The sequence below is a fragment of the Oncorhynchus tshawytscha genome, linkage group LG14 (assembly GCF_018296145.1).
Source record: "Oncorhynchus tshawytscha isolate Ot180627B linkage group LG14, Otsh_v2.0, whole genome shotgun sequence".
In the NCBI taxonomy this organism is placed as follows: domain Eukaryota; kingdom Metazoa; phylum Chordata; class Actinopteri; order Salmoniformes; family Salmonidae; genus Oncorhynchus; species Oncorhynchus tshawytscha.
Genome location: NC_056442.1, coordinates 5,512,243 through 5,528,800, shown reverse-complemented (window position 1 = coordinate 5,528,800; position 16,558 = coordinate 5,512,243). Strand labels below are relative to the sequence as shown.

The window sequence follows — 16,558 nt, the reverse complement described above, 5'->3', positions numbered from 1 at the left end:
TGTCTGCGGAACGAGAGACCAAAGCGCGTTCCCGTGTTTGCGGAGGAGAAGAGCATATAGCTTAAAGAGGTGCAAACGAAAACACAGCCAAAATTACATTTTAACCCGCAAATCCTTTAAAGAAAACCCACCAAAATGTCGGAGGAGAAACCAAAGGTAAGGCTAGTCGGCTATCAACATGTGATGGCTATTTAAGGTGATTAAAACAGTCTAATGCTGAATAGCGCCTGAAATATGCAATCAAAAATGGCCCGGTTTGCACGTTTGTCTGAATCGGCGCACTGTTTGTTTCGTAGTTAAATGAATGGAGTGCTGCCTCCGGATACGATATTTCTAAGTTGATCAGATATACAAGCTATTAGAGATGTTATGCGAAGTATTTCAACCAGAAAATAGAATTGTTGAAACATATACCACTTACATTTCGAAGTTGAATACACGGATAGCGTTAGCGGGTTTTTCTTTGTGGAAAAAAAGACCACGCTAGCAGCTGGCTAGCTAAATGCCGCAATAATAGCGGCACAAAATGTGACACAATTTGGAAGCCATATTCGAGTGATTTGGATGCATTCGTCGGCATCCACTTATTGAAATGGGTAAATAACATAATTAGTTAGTTAACGCACTGTTTGTATCTTCTAGGCCAGTAAACACGCATGGCGTTGGCCAGGCGCCGGTAAGACCAGAATTAGCTAGCTTGTTCATATATAGTCTGTACGAAATAGTCCCTGACCACTGATTGATACAGGTTTCATATTTTTTTTCTCGATTTGCGGTACTAGGAAAAGCTGAACGTGGGTTTTGTTACGGATAACGCCTGGGTCTAGTAGCTGGCTGCTTCAGTCACAGCCTTCGGGTTTCGCACATTTCCCAGACCCAGTACCACCCGCAGGCAACCCTAATTTTACAGACAAGAACACTACCTTGCTACACCGTCCAGAGACGTGTGAGGAGTCTTAACAGTGGTTGTACAAGTCAATTGTTTGGCACTCCAAGACCGGTGTATTGAAGACTGAATAACTACAATGTTAATCCTTTCATTGCTGTTTGGTTGTGTTTCAGGAGGGTGTGAAGACTGAGAACGACCACATTAACTTAAAGGTAGCCGGTCAGGACGGCTCTGTGGTTCAGTTCAAAATCAAGAGACACACTCCGCTCAGCAAACTGATGAAGGCCTACTGCGAACGTCAGGTCAGCACAGTCGCCAATCAGACACCTTGACCTCCTACCTGCCGCCTCAATGGCGAAGACTGGAGCAGGGGGCATTGCTCAGAAATATTATCAAGAGCTGACCTGATTCCCGATACTAGAGGAATATCTGTCCCATGTATTTTTTTGTGTCCTCTTTCTCCTGCAGGGGCTCTCGATAAGGCAGATCAGGTTCAGGTTTGACGGACAGCCAATCAACGAGACAGACACACCTTCACAGGTACACTGCACAGACAACTGGCAGCTCTCTATATTCTTTAGAAACACCCTCTACTCACTTCTCTTGGCCTGTTCTTAATCACTCTAAAGCACAACATCTCTGGCACCATTATCATTCTCTCAACTAAAGCACACCTGCTCTCAATGAACTTGATTGCTTTCTCGCTGTACATCCCACTCACAGAATCTCCCCCCTCATGGAATCACTCTTTACTAGATCCCTCTCTCTCCTTCCATCTCACATGTTAATTTTCTCTTTAGCTGGAGATGGAGGATGAAGACACCATAGATGTTTTCCAACAGCAGACAGGTGGTCTCTGCTAAGCCCCTCCTGTTACAGTGATTGACATACCCAAACCACGCCCACTGCTCCTCTCCTCCAGTCACTTCAGCTTCTGTGTTCCTTTGTTGTTTTAAAGAAAATGTCTGTCTCAGTTTGTCCTGGGGTGTAGGATTGGGATGAATTTGCCCCCTAGACACTGATTTAAGGTCGGTTGTTAGTTTACCCCATATTGGATGAGGTTAGGTTTAGGACACAATGAGCTGATCCTAGATCTGTGGTAAGGGGCAACTTCTATTTTGAGGCTTCCCCATCATCTGTTTCCTTGATCTTATTTTAAAAGATGTCTGGCGCGTTTTTGGGTGGGGTGAGGGCTCCCCTCAAATGTCTGTCTTAGTCAACATTGAACTCTTGAACTGTATTGGACAGCTTCTGGGTCTTTCCAATGCTAAGAATCATGGGTTCTGATCTAGAAACAACCCCCTACACCTAAGCCACTTGTGTAGTGTTTTGTATTTATCCAACACCTTAAATCTACACGAAGTGCCTAGGCGTTAGGGGGTGGCTTCTGGACCCTCCCAATGGTTTGACATGGGGGACGCCCTGGTTTTTCCGAGGGTGAAAACCAAGGGTGCATCTCAAGTCTTATGTGCCCTCTCCTTCATTTGGCACCGATCTGAACATTCAGGCTAAGGTGGATGCTGACCGTGGAATATGCTTTCACCTGTCCGGTTCTTTAGTGTCCGTTTTACGAGGAGACCCCTTGTCTCAAGGAAGCTACTTATACTGTTGAGATGCACCCCTAGTTTTTTAGGGCAGTCAAACGGGAATATTCCCCGATACCATATGGGGCCATTTCTTTCTTTTTTCAGTGGTCAGTTCATACAGCAGCCCTGTCAGTGACTCTGCTTTCGGTGTTTGGGTGGGGGTGTAAGGCAGGAGGGAGAAGTCATCCTTGAACACTGATACGGGGTCAGATAATTTGCATCCCCGGAATGGTTAATGTTTTGGGGGTTCCGGTTTTCTGATCCTAGGTCTGTGGTTAGGGGCTACGTCTACTTGGAGCATAAGGGGAGGGGCAGTTAAGTTCTTTACCCACATGTTTTGTCATATGGTATTTGTTTGGTTTCTCTACTGATTTGTACATTGTTTGGCGTCTTTTACTACTGTAAACAATAAATATAGTTTGGTACTCAGACTCCTTGTCACGGCTCCTCCTTTAAAAGTGATATAAAATGGGCTCATTCAGTGGACTGGCGGGTACACATGAGAATCATGAATTGTATGTTCAATGTATTGTTTATAGTCGCATCTACTACCAATTGTGTATATTGGACCCTATCCAGCACTATTTGAAAGTACTGTAGCTGAAATGTATTCTCAGCTGCATAAAAAGACCAGCAGGGGGTGCTACTGTCTATTGGTACAGTTGTCTGTCTCCCCATCCCTGTCTTCCCTTTCTATCAGCAGGTCCCAATTCAGCAGAAGTAAAGCTGGGACATTATCCCGAGTGCCTGTATTTGTGTGCTTGCATGTTTCTGTTCAAGCGTTTAATCATGACAAGGGCCGCTGTGATTAGATTCTAATTTGGGCCACCGCCGTCCTTTCCTCCGGAAACCGATAAGTGGTTGAGGACTGTGTCAGTTTGTTATTAGGTGACTGGAGAAATCTACCTCTTGTCCTTGAAGTCTTCCCATGGAGGAAGCACAAGTTCATCCTTGGAGTCTTCCCTGCCCAAATCCACTACCCTCCTTTCAATAAGCTGCTGCTTTCTCCGAGGACCTGCATGCTTACATTTAAATACTAAATACATTCAGATTCATTTTGACCACTTTGGACTCTTATTTTGGGATTCCTCTGTAAACGACATCCTAGCGGAGAAGGAGTATAATTGAATACAACTGCATTTGTTTTTTCTTGATAATCTTTGACCGTTTTCAAAAGGAGAGGACGGAGGAGAATCTCCCTCTGTTTTCATTACATCTCTGCCTGCGGTCAGCCATCTGTCAGGATGTTAAATCGCTCTGTGTGATTGGCTGATGCAGTCAGATTAAGCACAGTCGATTGATAGCCTGATGGGATAGAGATACAAGAAGGAAGAAAGTTATCATGATCCTGTAGCCTTGAAAAGAAATGGCTAGGAGAAACACTAGACTAGTCTATAGGACATCTTCCTCCTGCCCACTGATCTGCTAAAGTGCACAAATCTGCTCTTGAAGAAAAGGAAAAACAGAGCAGTAAAAGGTTTATAACAACGAGTGAACACCCCTCCTTTCTCTCCTTGATCTGTATCGGAATAGCTATTTGAAGCCTGGGCATGGCTAAAATACACATGTACACAGACACACATTGGTCCAACCTCCCGGCTCTGCACCTGAGAGTTGTACCTAATTCCCCGCTACAATTTTTATTACATTTTCTCAGAATGCAATATTAGAAAATCCTTTATGAGAACAGCTGTCTTACATAAACAAACTCACGTACATAGTCCTCCACTCCTCAGCTACTACAATAATAAAGGTCCTAATAACAGGGCTCTTGGTTAATATGGTAATAGCTTAGCCGGTATCAAGCACTCTATTGGTGGAGCAGAGGTCACTGGTGGTATGCATGTTTTCCAAATGATTTTTTCCCTTTTTAAATATGACTACTTGAACTATATGGTGTTTATCTAATGTAAGGTTATTTTGTAGTACAGCTCTTTATCTCTGTATCTATGGCCCATACAACTCCACCTTAGGTATACATCTTGCTCTTTCTCACACACATACACACTCTCAGAAGAGTATGTGAGCGATACAGTCGGCTTCTGTTCTACTCTGTGAAATGATTGACAGACTGGTTAGTGATTTGCATGGGCCTGGTATATAAGAGAAGGGGCCGGACCAGACAGAACTAACTCATTTAGGAGCCTACCTGTCTGCCTCGGCTGAAGTCAGATGTTGTAGAGTAGTTTAGATCCAAGCTTTACTTTGTCATCTGGACTCTGTCTGTTGGAAGATGCTGTTTTCTACAGACACTCTCTAAGGACCATCTCTAGACACACCTCACACTTTCTACAGACACTCTCTAAGGACCATCTCTAGACACACCTCACACACAAACGTACACGCTACCCCACACATACTCACACACGCGTGTTGTAGATGAGCGTCAATTGGCGTTCGGATCAGTCACAGTGTTTGTGATTGGCTGGAGCAAGCTGGGATGTCATCGCCGATGCTGCTGTTGCCTCTGCTGCTGTTTCTCGGGTTAAGGGTCATCAACGCAGCTGCAGAGACACGGAGACCATGCAGTGGTACGTTCTATTCTGTTAAATGCGCTATGATAATATCGGCGTGTGTGTGGGTGTTGTAACCTATCCGGGGACACATTTGATTGTGACACATAACATTGTACTTCCTGTCCGATAGCGGCTCTCTCAGATTATACTGTGGAGTGGCATTAAACACACCGCTTTTTCTTTCTCTTGTTTGCATGCAGTAGGGATGCTACTTGTTTGCATGCAGTAGGGATGCTACTTGTTTGCATGCAGTAGGGATGCTACTTGTTTGCATGCAGTAGGGATGCTACTTGTTTGCATGCAGTAGGGATGCTACTTGTTTGCATGCAGTAGGGATGCTACTTCAAATAGTAACTCATTACATTTTCCTTGACACCCAAAAGTACTTGTTACATTTTGAATGCTGAGCAGGACAGGAAAATGGTGGTGTATGCTTTGCTTAATATAATACAATTGATACTTAAGTATATTTTAGCAATTACATTTAGAACTAAATACTTTTGGACATTGACTCAAGTATTATTTTACTGGGTGACTTACTTTTACTCGAGTAACTTTCTATGAATGTATCTCTACTTTTACTCAAGTATGACAATTGAGTACTTTTCCCACCACTGTGTGTGTGTGTGTGTGTGTGTGTGTGTGTGTGTGTGTGTGTGTGTGTGTGTGTCAGAGAGATATCAGCCGTGTGCGTGAGTGTTTGATGTGTTTAACTTGATTTGCCAAAACTTTGATGCAAATCACTCATGCACAGATAACTCTGTGTATGCACAGATCATGCCAAAAACCTACCAGACATTTCCCAGCCATCCCGTAAACTCTGACTAACCTTACCTGATATCATGAATACACAAGAAGCTCCAACACCTCATCTTGCTGCTCTCACCATCAGTTTCCCACTATTTAGGAAATGCTAACTCTCTCTCTCCCCCTTTCTCTCTCTCTCTCCCCCCTCTCTTTCTCTCTCTCCCTCTTTTTTACTTGCTTTCTCTCCCCCTCTCTCTCCCTTTCTTACTCTTTCTCTCTCCCCCTCTCTCTCACTTTCTTACTATTTCTCTCCCCACTCTCACTTTCTTACTCTTTCTCTCCCCCTCTCTCTCACCTTCTTACTCTTTCTCTCCCCCTCTCTCTCACTTTCTTACTCTTTCTCTCCCCCTCTCTCTCCCTTTCTTACTCTTTCTCTCCCCTCTCTCACTTTCTTACTCTTTCTCTCCCTCTCTCTCACCCTCTTACTCTTTCTCTCCCCCTCTCTCTCACTTTCTTACTCTTTCTCTCCCCCTCTCTCTCACTTCCTTACTCTTTCTCTCCCCCTCTCTCTCACTTCCTTACTCTTTCTCTCCCCTCTCTCTCACTTTCTTACTCTTTCTCTCCCCCTCTCTCACTTTCTTACTCTTTCTCTCCCACTCTCTCTCACTTTCTTACTCTTTCTCTCCCCCTCTCTCTCTTTCTTACTCTTTCTCTCCCCCTCTCTCTCACCTTCTTACTCTCTCTCCCCCTCTCTCTCACCTTCTTACTATCTCTCCCCCTCTCTCTCACTTTCTTACTCTTTCTCTCCCCCTCTCTCACTTTCTTACTCTTTCTCTCCCCCTCTCTCACTTTCTTACTATCTCTCCCCTCTCTCTCACTTTCCTACTCTTTCTCTCCCCCTCTCTCTCACCTTCTTACTCTCTCTCCCCCTCTCTCTCACCTTCTTACTATCTCTCCCCCTCTCTCTCACTTTCTTACTCTTTCTCTCCCCCTCTCTCACTTTCTTACTCTTTCTCTCCCCCTCTCTCACTTTCTTACTATCTCTCCCCCTCTCTCTCACTTTCTTACTTTCTCTCCCCCTCTCTCACTTTCTTACTCTTTCTCTCCCCCTCTCTCACTTTCTTACTATTTCTCTCCCCCTCTCTCTCACTTTCTTACTCTTTCTCTCCCCCTCTCTCTCACTTTCTTACTCTTTCTCTCCCCCTCTCTCTCACTTTCTTACTCTTTCTCTCCCCCTCTCTCTCACTTTCTTACTCTTTCTCTCCCCCTCTCTCTCACTTTCATACTCATTCTCTCCCCCTCTCTCTCACTTACTTACTCTTTCTCTCCCCCTCTCTCTCACTTTCTTACTCTTTCTCTCCCCCTCTCTCTCCCTTTCTTACTCTTTCTCTCCCCTCTCTCACTTTCTTACTCTTTCTCTCCCTCTCTCTCACCCTCTTACTCTTTCTCTCCCCCTCTCTCTCACTTTCTTACTCTTTCTCTCCCCCTCTCTCTCACTTCCTTACTCTTTCTCTCCCCCTCTCTCTCACTTCCTTACTCTTTCTCTCCCTCTCTCTCACTTTCTTACTCTTTCTCTCCCCCTCTCTCACTTTCTTACTCTTTCTCTCCCACTCTCTCTCACTTTCTTACTCTTTCTCTCCCCCTCTCTCTCTTTCTTACTCTTTCTCTCCCCCTCTCTCTCACCTTCTTACTCTCTCTCCCCCTCTCTCTCACCTTCTTACTATCTCTCCCCTCTCTCTCACTTTCTTACTCTTTCTCTCCCCCCTCTCTCACTTTCTTACTCTTTCTCTCCCCCTCTCTCACTTTCTTACTATCTCTCCCCCTCTCTCTCACTTTCTTACTCTTTCTCTCCCCCTCTCTCTCACCTTCTTACTCTCTCTCCCCCTCTCTCTCACCTTCTTACTATCTCTCCCCCTCTCTCTCACTTTCTTACTCTTTCTCTCCCCCTCTCTCACTTTCTTACTCTTTCTCTCCCCCTCTCTCACTTTCTTACTATCTCTCCCCCTCTCTCTCACTTTCTTACTTTCTCTCCCCCTCTCTCACTTTCTTACTCTTTCTCTCCCCCTCTCTCACTTTCTTACTATTTCTCTCCCCCTCTCTCTCACTTTCTTACTCTTTCTCTCCCCCTCTCTCTCACTTTCTTACTCTTTCTCTCCCCCTCTCTCTCACTTTCTTACTCTTTCTCTCCCCCTCTCTCTCACTTTCATACTCATTCTCTCCCCCTCTCTCTCACTTACTTACTCTTTCTCTCCCCCTCTCTCTCACCTTCTTACTCTTTCTCTCCCCCTCTCTCTCACCTTCTTACTCTTTCTCTCTCCCCGTAGACCTGCTCCCCCTGGACCTTCTGTCCCGTGTTCTCTCCAGGGCAGGGGAGGGGGTGAGGGGGGTAACAGGAGGGGGGGTGCATCTGATCCAGTCTGGGGGTGTGATGGGTGTCCGTCTGTCCCGTCCTCACCCTTCCCTGGACTTCCCGTCCTCCCAGCACCTCGTCAACTGTCACCTCTTCCCCAGAGAGTTCTCCATCGTCACCACCCTGAAGGTCAGCCTCGTCGCCCCTAAGGTAAGGGCCAGGGGTTAGAAACAGCATTACAGCAGGAAGTGACATCATCGATGACGTGGGGAAGGTTCAGTGTTTTTTTTTATTGCCTCTTCCCACTGTGTGATGATCTGTCTCATCCTGTCTTTCAGAAAAACGAGTACATATTTTCTGTGGTGGAGGAAAAGGAAGAAGAGGACACACGGATTGGAAAGAGGAAGGGGGAGACACAGGGAGGAACTGATGGAGATTGGTACAGAGAGAAGGATGGAGAACAAGGAGGGAGGGATGATGAGAGTGATGAAGAGCGGGATGGAGGGACAGATGGAGGGGGAGAAAGACTAATGGACGGAGAGAAGAGGAAGGGAAGTAGAGATGGAGAGAACAGCAACAGTCAGGGACGGCTTCTGATTGGCCTGCGGTTCTCCAGAGACAGACTCCACTTCCTGTTCAGAGGTCGCAGCGAGGGGGTCATGGCGCGCTGGGTTTTCCGAGGCATCGAATTGGCTGATGATCGCTGGCACACGTTGGTTTTAGCATTTAGCGGACACTACGCTACCCTCACTGTGGACTGCAACACACACCTGGAACTGTGAGTTGCTTTCTCTGGCTCTCCTTCTTTCGCTCTCTCTTTCTATGTATCCTTTTTCTCTGTCTGTTTGTCCGTCTGTCTGTATTACATTTCTGTAATGATGATGTCATCATATGTGTTCAGCAGGGTTCACTCCAAGTCGTTGCCCTCTGACCTCAGTATTCAGGGTTCCAGATTCCACATCGGCAGCCGAGGGAGATGGAATGGCCTGTTCTCAGTAAGAACCAAAACACACGACAACCCTCTCTCTCTAGAACCTTTGTACACTAGATGTACACTAGTAGTAATGGCTACATGATGGCTTGATAAGAGTGGTTATGCCAACACTCTCCATATAACTTGCTTCTCTCTACTTCTCTCCTTTCCTCTCCGCTCCTCCCTGTCCCTCCCTCCCTCCCTCCCAGGGTCTGATCAGACAGCTGGTCCTGGTGCCAGGCTCTGATGCCACCCCTCGTGTCTGCCCATCCTCCAACCCCGGGCTGGCAGAGCTGTCTGTGCCTGCGGTACTGCTAGACCTACCACAAAAAGAGACTAGGAGTGACCTCACGCTGCCTTCATATGGTATACTGTTTCTCTCCTATTTTCACTGTCCCCTGATCTCTCTCACAAATGTGACTCTTTTCTCTGACTCTTTTTTTCTCTCTCCCCTGTCCTGCCTCACCCTGTGCGTCTATCCCCTACTGCCCCCTTCCCCCTCTACCCCCCGACACTCTATCCCCCTCCTTCCCCCTCTTCCCCCTCCCACACTCTACTCCCCCTCTACCCCCTGCACTCTACCCCCTCCTTCCCCCTCTAACCTCCTCCCACACTCTCCCTCCCTCCCTCCCCCCTTCCCCTTCTACCCCCCAGAGTCAGAGGTGCGGGTGTCTGTGGGGCTGGAGAAGTCCTGTTCCAGTTCAGTAAGAGGACAGCTGTGGTTCAACCCCATCAGGAGAGCTCTCTACCTCTGTGACGGTACACTCTGGGTCCCCATGCTGCAAGGTGGGTCCTCCACTCTCTCTCTCTCTCTCTGACCCCTCTCTCTTTGATCTCTCTCTCTCTGACCTCTTCTCTCTCTCTGACCTCTCTCTCTCTCTCTGACCTCTCTCTATCTCTCTCTCTCTCTGACCCCTCTCTCTCTCTCTCTGACCTCTCTCTCTCTCTCTCTCTCTGACCTCTCCATCTCTCTCTCTCTGACCTCTCTCTCTACTCTCTCTGACCTCTCTCTCTCTCTCTCTGACCTCTCCATCTCTCTCTCTGATCTCTCTCTCTGACCTCTCCATCTCTCTCTCTGACCTCTCTCTCTCTCTGACCTCTCCATCTCTCTCTGACCTCTCTCTCTCTCTCTCTGACCTCTCCATCTCTCTCTCTCTCTCTCTCTGACCTCTCCATCTCTCTCTCTGACCTCTCTCTCTCTCTGACCTCTCCATCTCTCTCTCTGACCTCTCCATCTCTTCTACAGAGTCCCAGAGACTAGACTATGTCTTGGAGCAGCAGATCCTCTCCACCAGTTCAGAGACGTATGATATTGAGGTAAAACATACACTATATATGTGGACATCCCTTCAAATTAGTGGATTCGGCTATTTCAGCCACACCCATGGCTGACGGGTGTATAAAATTGAGCACACAGCCATGCAATCTCCATCAACAAACATTGAAGAGCTCAGTGACTTTCAACATGGCACCATCATAGGATGCCACCTTTCCAACAAGTCAGTTCTTAAAAACTCTGCCCTGCTAGAGCAGCCCCGGTCAACTGTAAGTGCTGTTATTGTGAAGTGGAAACGTCTAGGAGCAAAAGCGGCCTAAGATCACCATGCGCAATGCCAACCGTCGGCTGGAGTGGTGTAAAGGTCGACACATTTGGACTCTGGAGCAGTGGAAATGTGTTCTCTGGAGTGATGAATCACACTTCACCATCTGACAGTCCAACAGATGAATCTGGTTTTGGTGGATGCCAGGAGAACGCTACCTGCTCCAATGCAAAGTGCCAACTGTAAAGTTTGGTGGAGGAGGAATAATGGACCGGGGCTGGTTCGAGCTAGGCACCTTAGTTCCAGTGAAGGGAAATCTTAACGCTATAGCATACAATGACATTCTAGATGATTCTGTGCTTCCAACTTTGTGGCAACAGTTTGGGGAAGGCCCTTTCTTGTTTCAGCATGACAATGCCCCCCGTACACAAAGCAAGGTCTATACAGAAATGGTTTGTCAAGATCTATGTGGAAGAACTTGAATGGCCTACACAGAGCCCTGACCTCAACCACATTCAACACCTTTGGGATGAATTGGAACGCCGACTGCGAGCCAGGCCTAATCGCCAAACATCAGTGCCCGACCTCACTAATGCTCTTGTGGCTGATTGGAAGCAAGCAATGTTCCAACATCTAGTAGAAAGCCTTCCCAGACGAGTGGAGGCTGTTATAGCAGCAAAGGGGGGCCAACTCCGTATTAATGCCCATGATTTTGGAATGAGATGTTCGACAAGCAGGTGTCCACATACTTTTGGTCATATATTTTAAATATATTTTCTTAATATGAATATAAACTCAGCAAAAAAAGAAACGTCTTCTCACTGTCAACTGAGTATATTTTCCTATAACTTAACATGTGAAATATTTGTATGAACATAACAAGATGAGACATAAACTGAACTAACATAAGTATGAACTGAGACATAAACTGAACAAGCTCCACAGACATGTCACTAACGGAAATGGAATAATGTGTCCCTGAACAAAGGGGGGTCAAAATCGAAAGTAACAGTCAGTATCTGGTGTGGACACCAGCTGCATTAAGTACTGCAGTGCATCTCCTCCACATGGACTGCACCAGATTTGCCAGTTCTTGCTGTGAGATGTTATCTCACTCTTCCCACCAAGGCACCTGCAAGTTCCCGGACATTTCTGGGGGGAATGGCACTAGCCCTCACCCTCTTATCCAACAGGTCCCAAGACTTGCTCAATGGGATTGAGATCAGGGCTCTTCGCTGGCCATGGCAGAACACTGACATTCCTGTCTTGCAGGAAATCATGCACAGAATGAGCAGTATGGCTGGTGGCATTGTCATGCTGGAGGGTCATGTCAGGATGAGCCTGCAGGAAGGGTACCAAATGAGGGAGGAGGATGTCTTCCCTGTAACGCATAGCGTTGAGATTGCCTGCAATGACAACAAGCTCAGTCTGATGATGCTGTGACACACCTCCCCAGACCATGACGGACCCTCCACCTCCAAATCTATCCCACTCCAGAGTACAGGCCTCAGTGTAACGCTCATTCCTTCGACGATAAACGCAAATCCGACCATCACCCCTGGTGAGACAAAACTGCGACTTGTCAGTGAAGAGCACGTTTTGCCAGTCCTGTCTGGTCCAGCGACGGTGGGTTTTTTCCCCAATGGCGATGTTGTTGCCGGTGATGTCTGGTGAGGACCTGCCTTACAACAGACCTACAAGCCTTCAGTCCAGCCTCTCTCAGCCTATTGTGGACAGTCTGATCACTGATGGAGGGATTGTGCGTTCCTGGTGTAACTTGGGCAGTTGTTGTTGCCATCCTGTACCTGTCCCGCAGGTGTGATGTTCTGATGTACCGATCCTGTGCAGGTCTTGTTACACATGGTCTGCCACTGCGAGGACGATCAGCTGTCCCGCCTATCTCCCTGTAGCACTGTCTTAGGTGTCTCACAGTACAGACATTGCAATTTATTGCCCTGGCCACATCTGCAGTCCTCATGCCTCCTTGCAGCATGCCTAAGGCACGTTCACACAGATGAGCAGGGACCCTGGGCATCTTTCTTTTAGTGTTTTTCAGAGTCAGTAGAAAGGCCTCTCTAGTGTTCTAAGATTTCATAACTGTGACCTTAATTGCCTCATTGAACAAGCATGGGAAACAGTGTGGGAAACAACCCTTTACAATGAATATCTGTGAAGTTATTTGAACTTTTACGAATTATCTTTGAAAGACAGACTTTTTTGCTGTTTATTATATTTGTTTAAATTAACATGTAGTTGTAGATTCAACTGGTTTTCAACGTGTCTCTCTCTCTATCGCTCTGTCTGTCCATCTGTCTGCGATGTCTAGGTGTTCAGTGTACAAGGGCTGGGTTTGATGGCAGCAATGGCCCACCGCTCCCCCTCCCTGGGCTCTGCAGTCTACCTCTGGAGAGATGGAGGCTTTCACCTTTACCAGAAGATCAGCACACATGGAGCTCTCTCCTGGAGACACTTTACGATGGGGAAGAAGGTACAGGAAGACATCTTAGAGATGTTAAGATACACTTTGAAATACAAATGTATTTGTTCATTTGTTGATTTAACTTGTTGTAGATATTCCTGGTGGTGTCTAACTCCAGGGAGAGCACAGGGAAGGAGGAGACAGTGGAGAAAGATGAACTGTCAGTGATCTACAGGTGGAATAAAAAGACACAGAGGTTTGTTCATTACCAGGCGCTCCAGACACACTGTGCACGGGACTGGGAGGCCTTCCGCATCCAAGGACACACCTACCTCGCCGTGGCCAACCACAGACAAGGTAGGAACTGGCTACGGCCAACCACAGACAGGGTAGGAACTGGCTACGGCCAACCACAGACAAGGTAGGAACTGGCTGTGGCCAACCACAGACAAGGTAGGAACTGGCTACGGCCAACCACAGACAAGGTAGGAACTGGCTACGGCCAACCACAGACAAGGTAGGAACTGGCTACGGCCAACCACAGACAAGGTAGGAACTGGCTACGGCCAACCACAGACAAGGTAGTAGCTGGCTACGGCCAACCACAGACAAGGTAGGAGCTGGCTACGGCCAACCACAGACAAGGTAGGAACTGGCTACGGCCAACCACAGACAAGGTAGGACCTGGCTACGGCCAACCACAGACAAGGTAGGAACTGGCACCTTAATTGGGGAGGACGGGTTCATAATAATGGCTGCAATGGAATAATGGAATGGTACAGAACTCATCAAACACATGGTTGCCACATTTCATTTCCTCCATTCCAGACATTATTGTGAGCCGTCCTCCCCTTAGCAGCCTCCCGTGATGAGTTGCAATACTAGTAACTCAGTTGCAATTATCTCGTCCTCTACCTACCCCCTCCCTTCCTCTAGGTAATACCAACCACACCATAGACAGTGTGGTCTACAAGTGGGACCGTGGTACGCAGCTGTTTGTACCACACCAGGCCCTGCGGACCTCTGGGGCTTACGACTGGGAGGCCTTCACGGTCGGACCCTACCACTTCCTGGCTGTGGCGAATGCGTTTGACGGACAGACCACTCACGTTGACTCGGTCATCTATGTCTGGGTGGATGGAAGTTTCCGCTTGTTTCAGACTATTAAGGTGAGAGAGATGAAGGTGAAGTAGAAGGAAGAGACAGAGTAAGGAAGAGGGGGTTGGCAAGGGGGAAGAGAGCTAGGGGGGTAGATTGGCAGAAATCCTAAAACAGCACAACCACCCACACCACGGAACTAAGAGAGGACAAAAATAGACCATGTATAGCGGGGCAGAATTTGCATGTTAGATCCAGCTTTGACAGATAACTGATAGTGAATCAGACATTTGAATGGAAACACATGTGAGGTGAAGTTGACTGACAGGCAGATTGAAACCACAAAAAGACTCAGCTTTGATTGGGAGGGAATTCCAGTGTTGGCATTATTCTATGGTCTCTCTTTCTTTAATTTCTTTCTTTCTTTCTGTCTGTCTGTCTGTCTATCTGTCTGTCTGTCTGTCTGTCTGTCTGTCTGTCTGTCTGTCTGTCTGTCTGTCTGTCTGTCTGTCTGTCTGTCTGTCTGTCTGTCTGTCTGTCTGTCTGTCTGTCTGTCTGTCTGTCTGTCTGTCTGTCTGTCTGTCTGTCTGTCTGTCTGTCTGTCTGTCTGTCTGTCTGTCTGTCTGTCTGTCTGTCTGTCTGTCTGTCTGTCTGTCTGTCTGTCTGTCTGTCTGTCTGTCTGTCTGTCTGTCTGTCTCTGTCTCTCTGTCTCTCTCTCGCTCTCTCTCGCTCTCTCTCTCTCTCTCTCTCTCTCTCTCTCTCTGTCTCTCTGTCTCTCTGTCTCTCTGTCTCTCTGTCTCTCTGTCTCTCTGTCTCTCTGTCTCTCTCTGTCTCTCTCAGACGTTCTGTGCCACAGACTGGGAGATGTTCCAGATCGGCAGCAGGGTCTTCCTGGTGGTTGCTAACGGACACCAACTCCATGGCAATGGCCCCGGTCGCTATGCCATCAACTCGACCATCTACGAGCTGGACATGAGCTCTCAGCTGTTCCTGCGTTTTCAGGACATAGTCACATACAGGTACACATGCACCTTCATACAGGTGCACATTTCCCCCCACCTCTCCTCTCTCTTCCTTCTCTCTCTCATTTCTCGATCTGTCTCCCCCTTCAGTGCTGTTGACTGGGAGTTCTTCACAGTAGGAGAAGAGAGTTACCTGGTTGTTGCAAACTCCTTTGATGGAGAGTCTCACTCTCTGAACAGCATTATCTACAGGTATTCACATGAATACATGAGAATTGGTCATGGTGCTATAATTGAATGGGTGATATGTGAATTTACAAATATTATGGTGAAATGTTATAAACTCATCATTATCACGATTTGTGTTTTGAACTTGAACGTGATATGGATGAGCGCAGGTGGCAGGGATACGAGGGGTTTGTTCCTATTCACCGGCTCCCCACCATTGGATGCAGCGACTGGGAATTCTTTACTTCCGGAGAGGATTCCTATCTGATCTACTCCAGCGCCACAGCACCTCTCTCCAAAGTCTTCCGTCTGAAAACACACTGACACGTGACACAATGTCATATCAGGGACAACATGGAGAAACATACAAAATGAAATCTCAACTGATGTAATAATGAATGTTACATTATGTTGTTGTACTGGGCCACATTTGCAGAGAAAGAGAGAGTATTAGTAGATACACATTTTTGTGTATAAGTACTGTATATAACTTTAACATTAGTCATATTTGTTGCCTATAATTTTGTGAAAATTATTTATTGAGGTAATACAAATGTGTAAAAAAATACATTATGTTTCATTTGTGTCTTACTGCAAATTCTACCGCTTATGTAAGAATAATGTTTCAGAATGATTTTATGAAATCTATATTTTAGAGGGTCCCATACTAGGGGAGCAGTGAATGGAAACTGTAGAGTTCCACAGCTTTTGCCCAATCTGCATTTTCTGTAAAAGCTGTTCACCACTTCAACCAACGTCCAGAAACCTTAAAGAGATACTTCAGGATTTTGGCAATTTTTGTATTTATTTAACCTAGCCCTTTATCGACGTCAGATAAACTCATGGATACCATTTTGTCTCTGCGTGCAGTTGAAAGAAGTTGCTAACTCGCGTTTGCGCAATTGCTAACTCGCGTTAGCGCAATTACTGGTAGTCTATGGTAACTGCTAGCATGCTAGTAGAGAGTAATCCGGCTCCAGGTATTTTACTGGTTTGTGACTCACCGACACCGTCCCCGGTTAGAGCGGAATAAAGGTGCCTAAGAGTTAACACACAGGAACTTTAAACAAACTGAGGAAGATGAACATGGGGATGAAAAGTGGGAAAGGTAGTGGAATGGTACTAGTTCTGTTGAAGGAAATGAAAGGCAATGAATATACTGTACATACGATAACACAAGGGCATAATAACAGGAATAAAGGTGTGTATAAATGGCATATAACCCCTGAACATGTTTACAGGTTACAAG

General features: G+C 46.7%; 2 protein-coding genes across 3 annotated transcripts; both read left to right on the top strand.

The window, feature by feature from the left end:
* The first annotated feature begins 3 nt into the window (after nt 1–3).
* Nucleotides 4–2,906, top strand: LOC112266420 (small ubiquitin-related modifier 3). The gene is made up of 4 exons (XM_024443865.2): nt 4–156; nt 1,063–1,191; nt 1,358–1,429; nt 1,690–2,906. The coding sequence occupies exons 1-4, from the start codon at nt 136–138 to the stop codon at nt 1,750–1,752; spliced, it is 285 nt and encodes a 94-aa protein (XP_024299633.1). The 5' UTR covers nt 4–135; the 3' UTR covers nt 1,753–2,906.
* A 5,232-nt stretch (nt 2,907–8,138) lies between these two features.
* On the top strand, nt 8,139–16,004 carry LOC112267696 (thrombospondin-type laminin G domain and EAR repeat-containing protein-like). 2 transcript variants are annotated; one of them, XM_042296933.1, is made up of 12 exons: nt 8,139–8,298; nt 8,427–8,866; nt 8,993–9,083; nt 9,271–9,427; nt 9,716–9,847; nt 10,308–10,378; nt 12,929–13,090; nt 13,174–13,378; nt 13,958–14,190; nt 14,960–15,138; nt 15,232–15,333; nt 15,480–16,004. In XM_042296933.1, the coding sequence occupies exons 1-12, from the start codon at nt 8,167–8,169 to the stop codon at nt 15,631–15,633; spliced, it is 2,058 nt and encodes a 685-aa protein (XP_042152867.1). In that variant the 5' UTR covers nt 8,139–8,166; the 3' UTR covers nt 15,634–16,004. The 2 variants fall into 2 exon arrangements, with proteins under 2 accessions (XP_042152867.1, XP_042152866.1); XM_042296932.1 differs by having other exon boundaries at nt 8,990–9,083.
* Nucleotides 16,005–16,558: the final 554 nt, after the last annotated feature.

Excerpts from the sequence above, each read along its gene's own strand:
- LOC112266420 (XM_024443865.2), top strand. The coding sequence starts at position 136 with ATGTCGGAGGAGAAACCAAAG. Across the intron at positions 157-1,062 it reads TGTCGGAGGAGAAACCAAAG|GAGGGTGTGAAGACTGAGAA; the intron begins GTAAGGCTAGTC and ends GTTGTGTTTCAG. Across the intron at positions 1,192-1,357 it reads AGGCCTACTGCGAACGTCAG|GGGCTCTCGATAAGGCAGAT; the intron begins GTCAGCACAGTC and ends TTTCTCCTGCAG.
- LOC112267696 (XM_042296932.1), top strand. The coding sequence starts at position 8,167 with ATGGGTGTCCGTCTGTCCCGTCCTCACCCTTCCCTGGACTTCCCGTCC. Across the intron at positions 13,091-13,173 it reads ACTTTACGATGGGGAAGAAG|ATATTCCTGGTGGTGTCTAA; the intron begins GTACAGGAAGAC and ends AACTTGTTGTAG. Across the intron at positions 15,139-15,231 it reads CAGGACATAGTCACATACAG|TGCTGTTGACTGGGAGTTCT; the intron begins GTACACATGCAC and ends CTCCCCCTTCAG.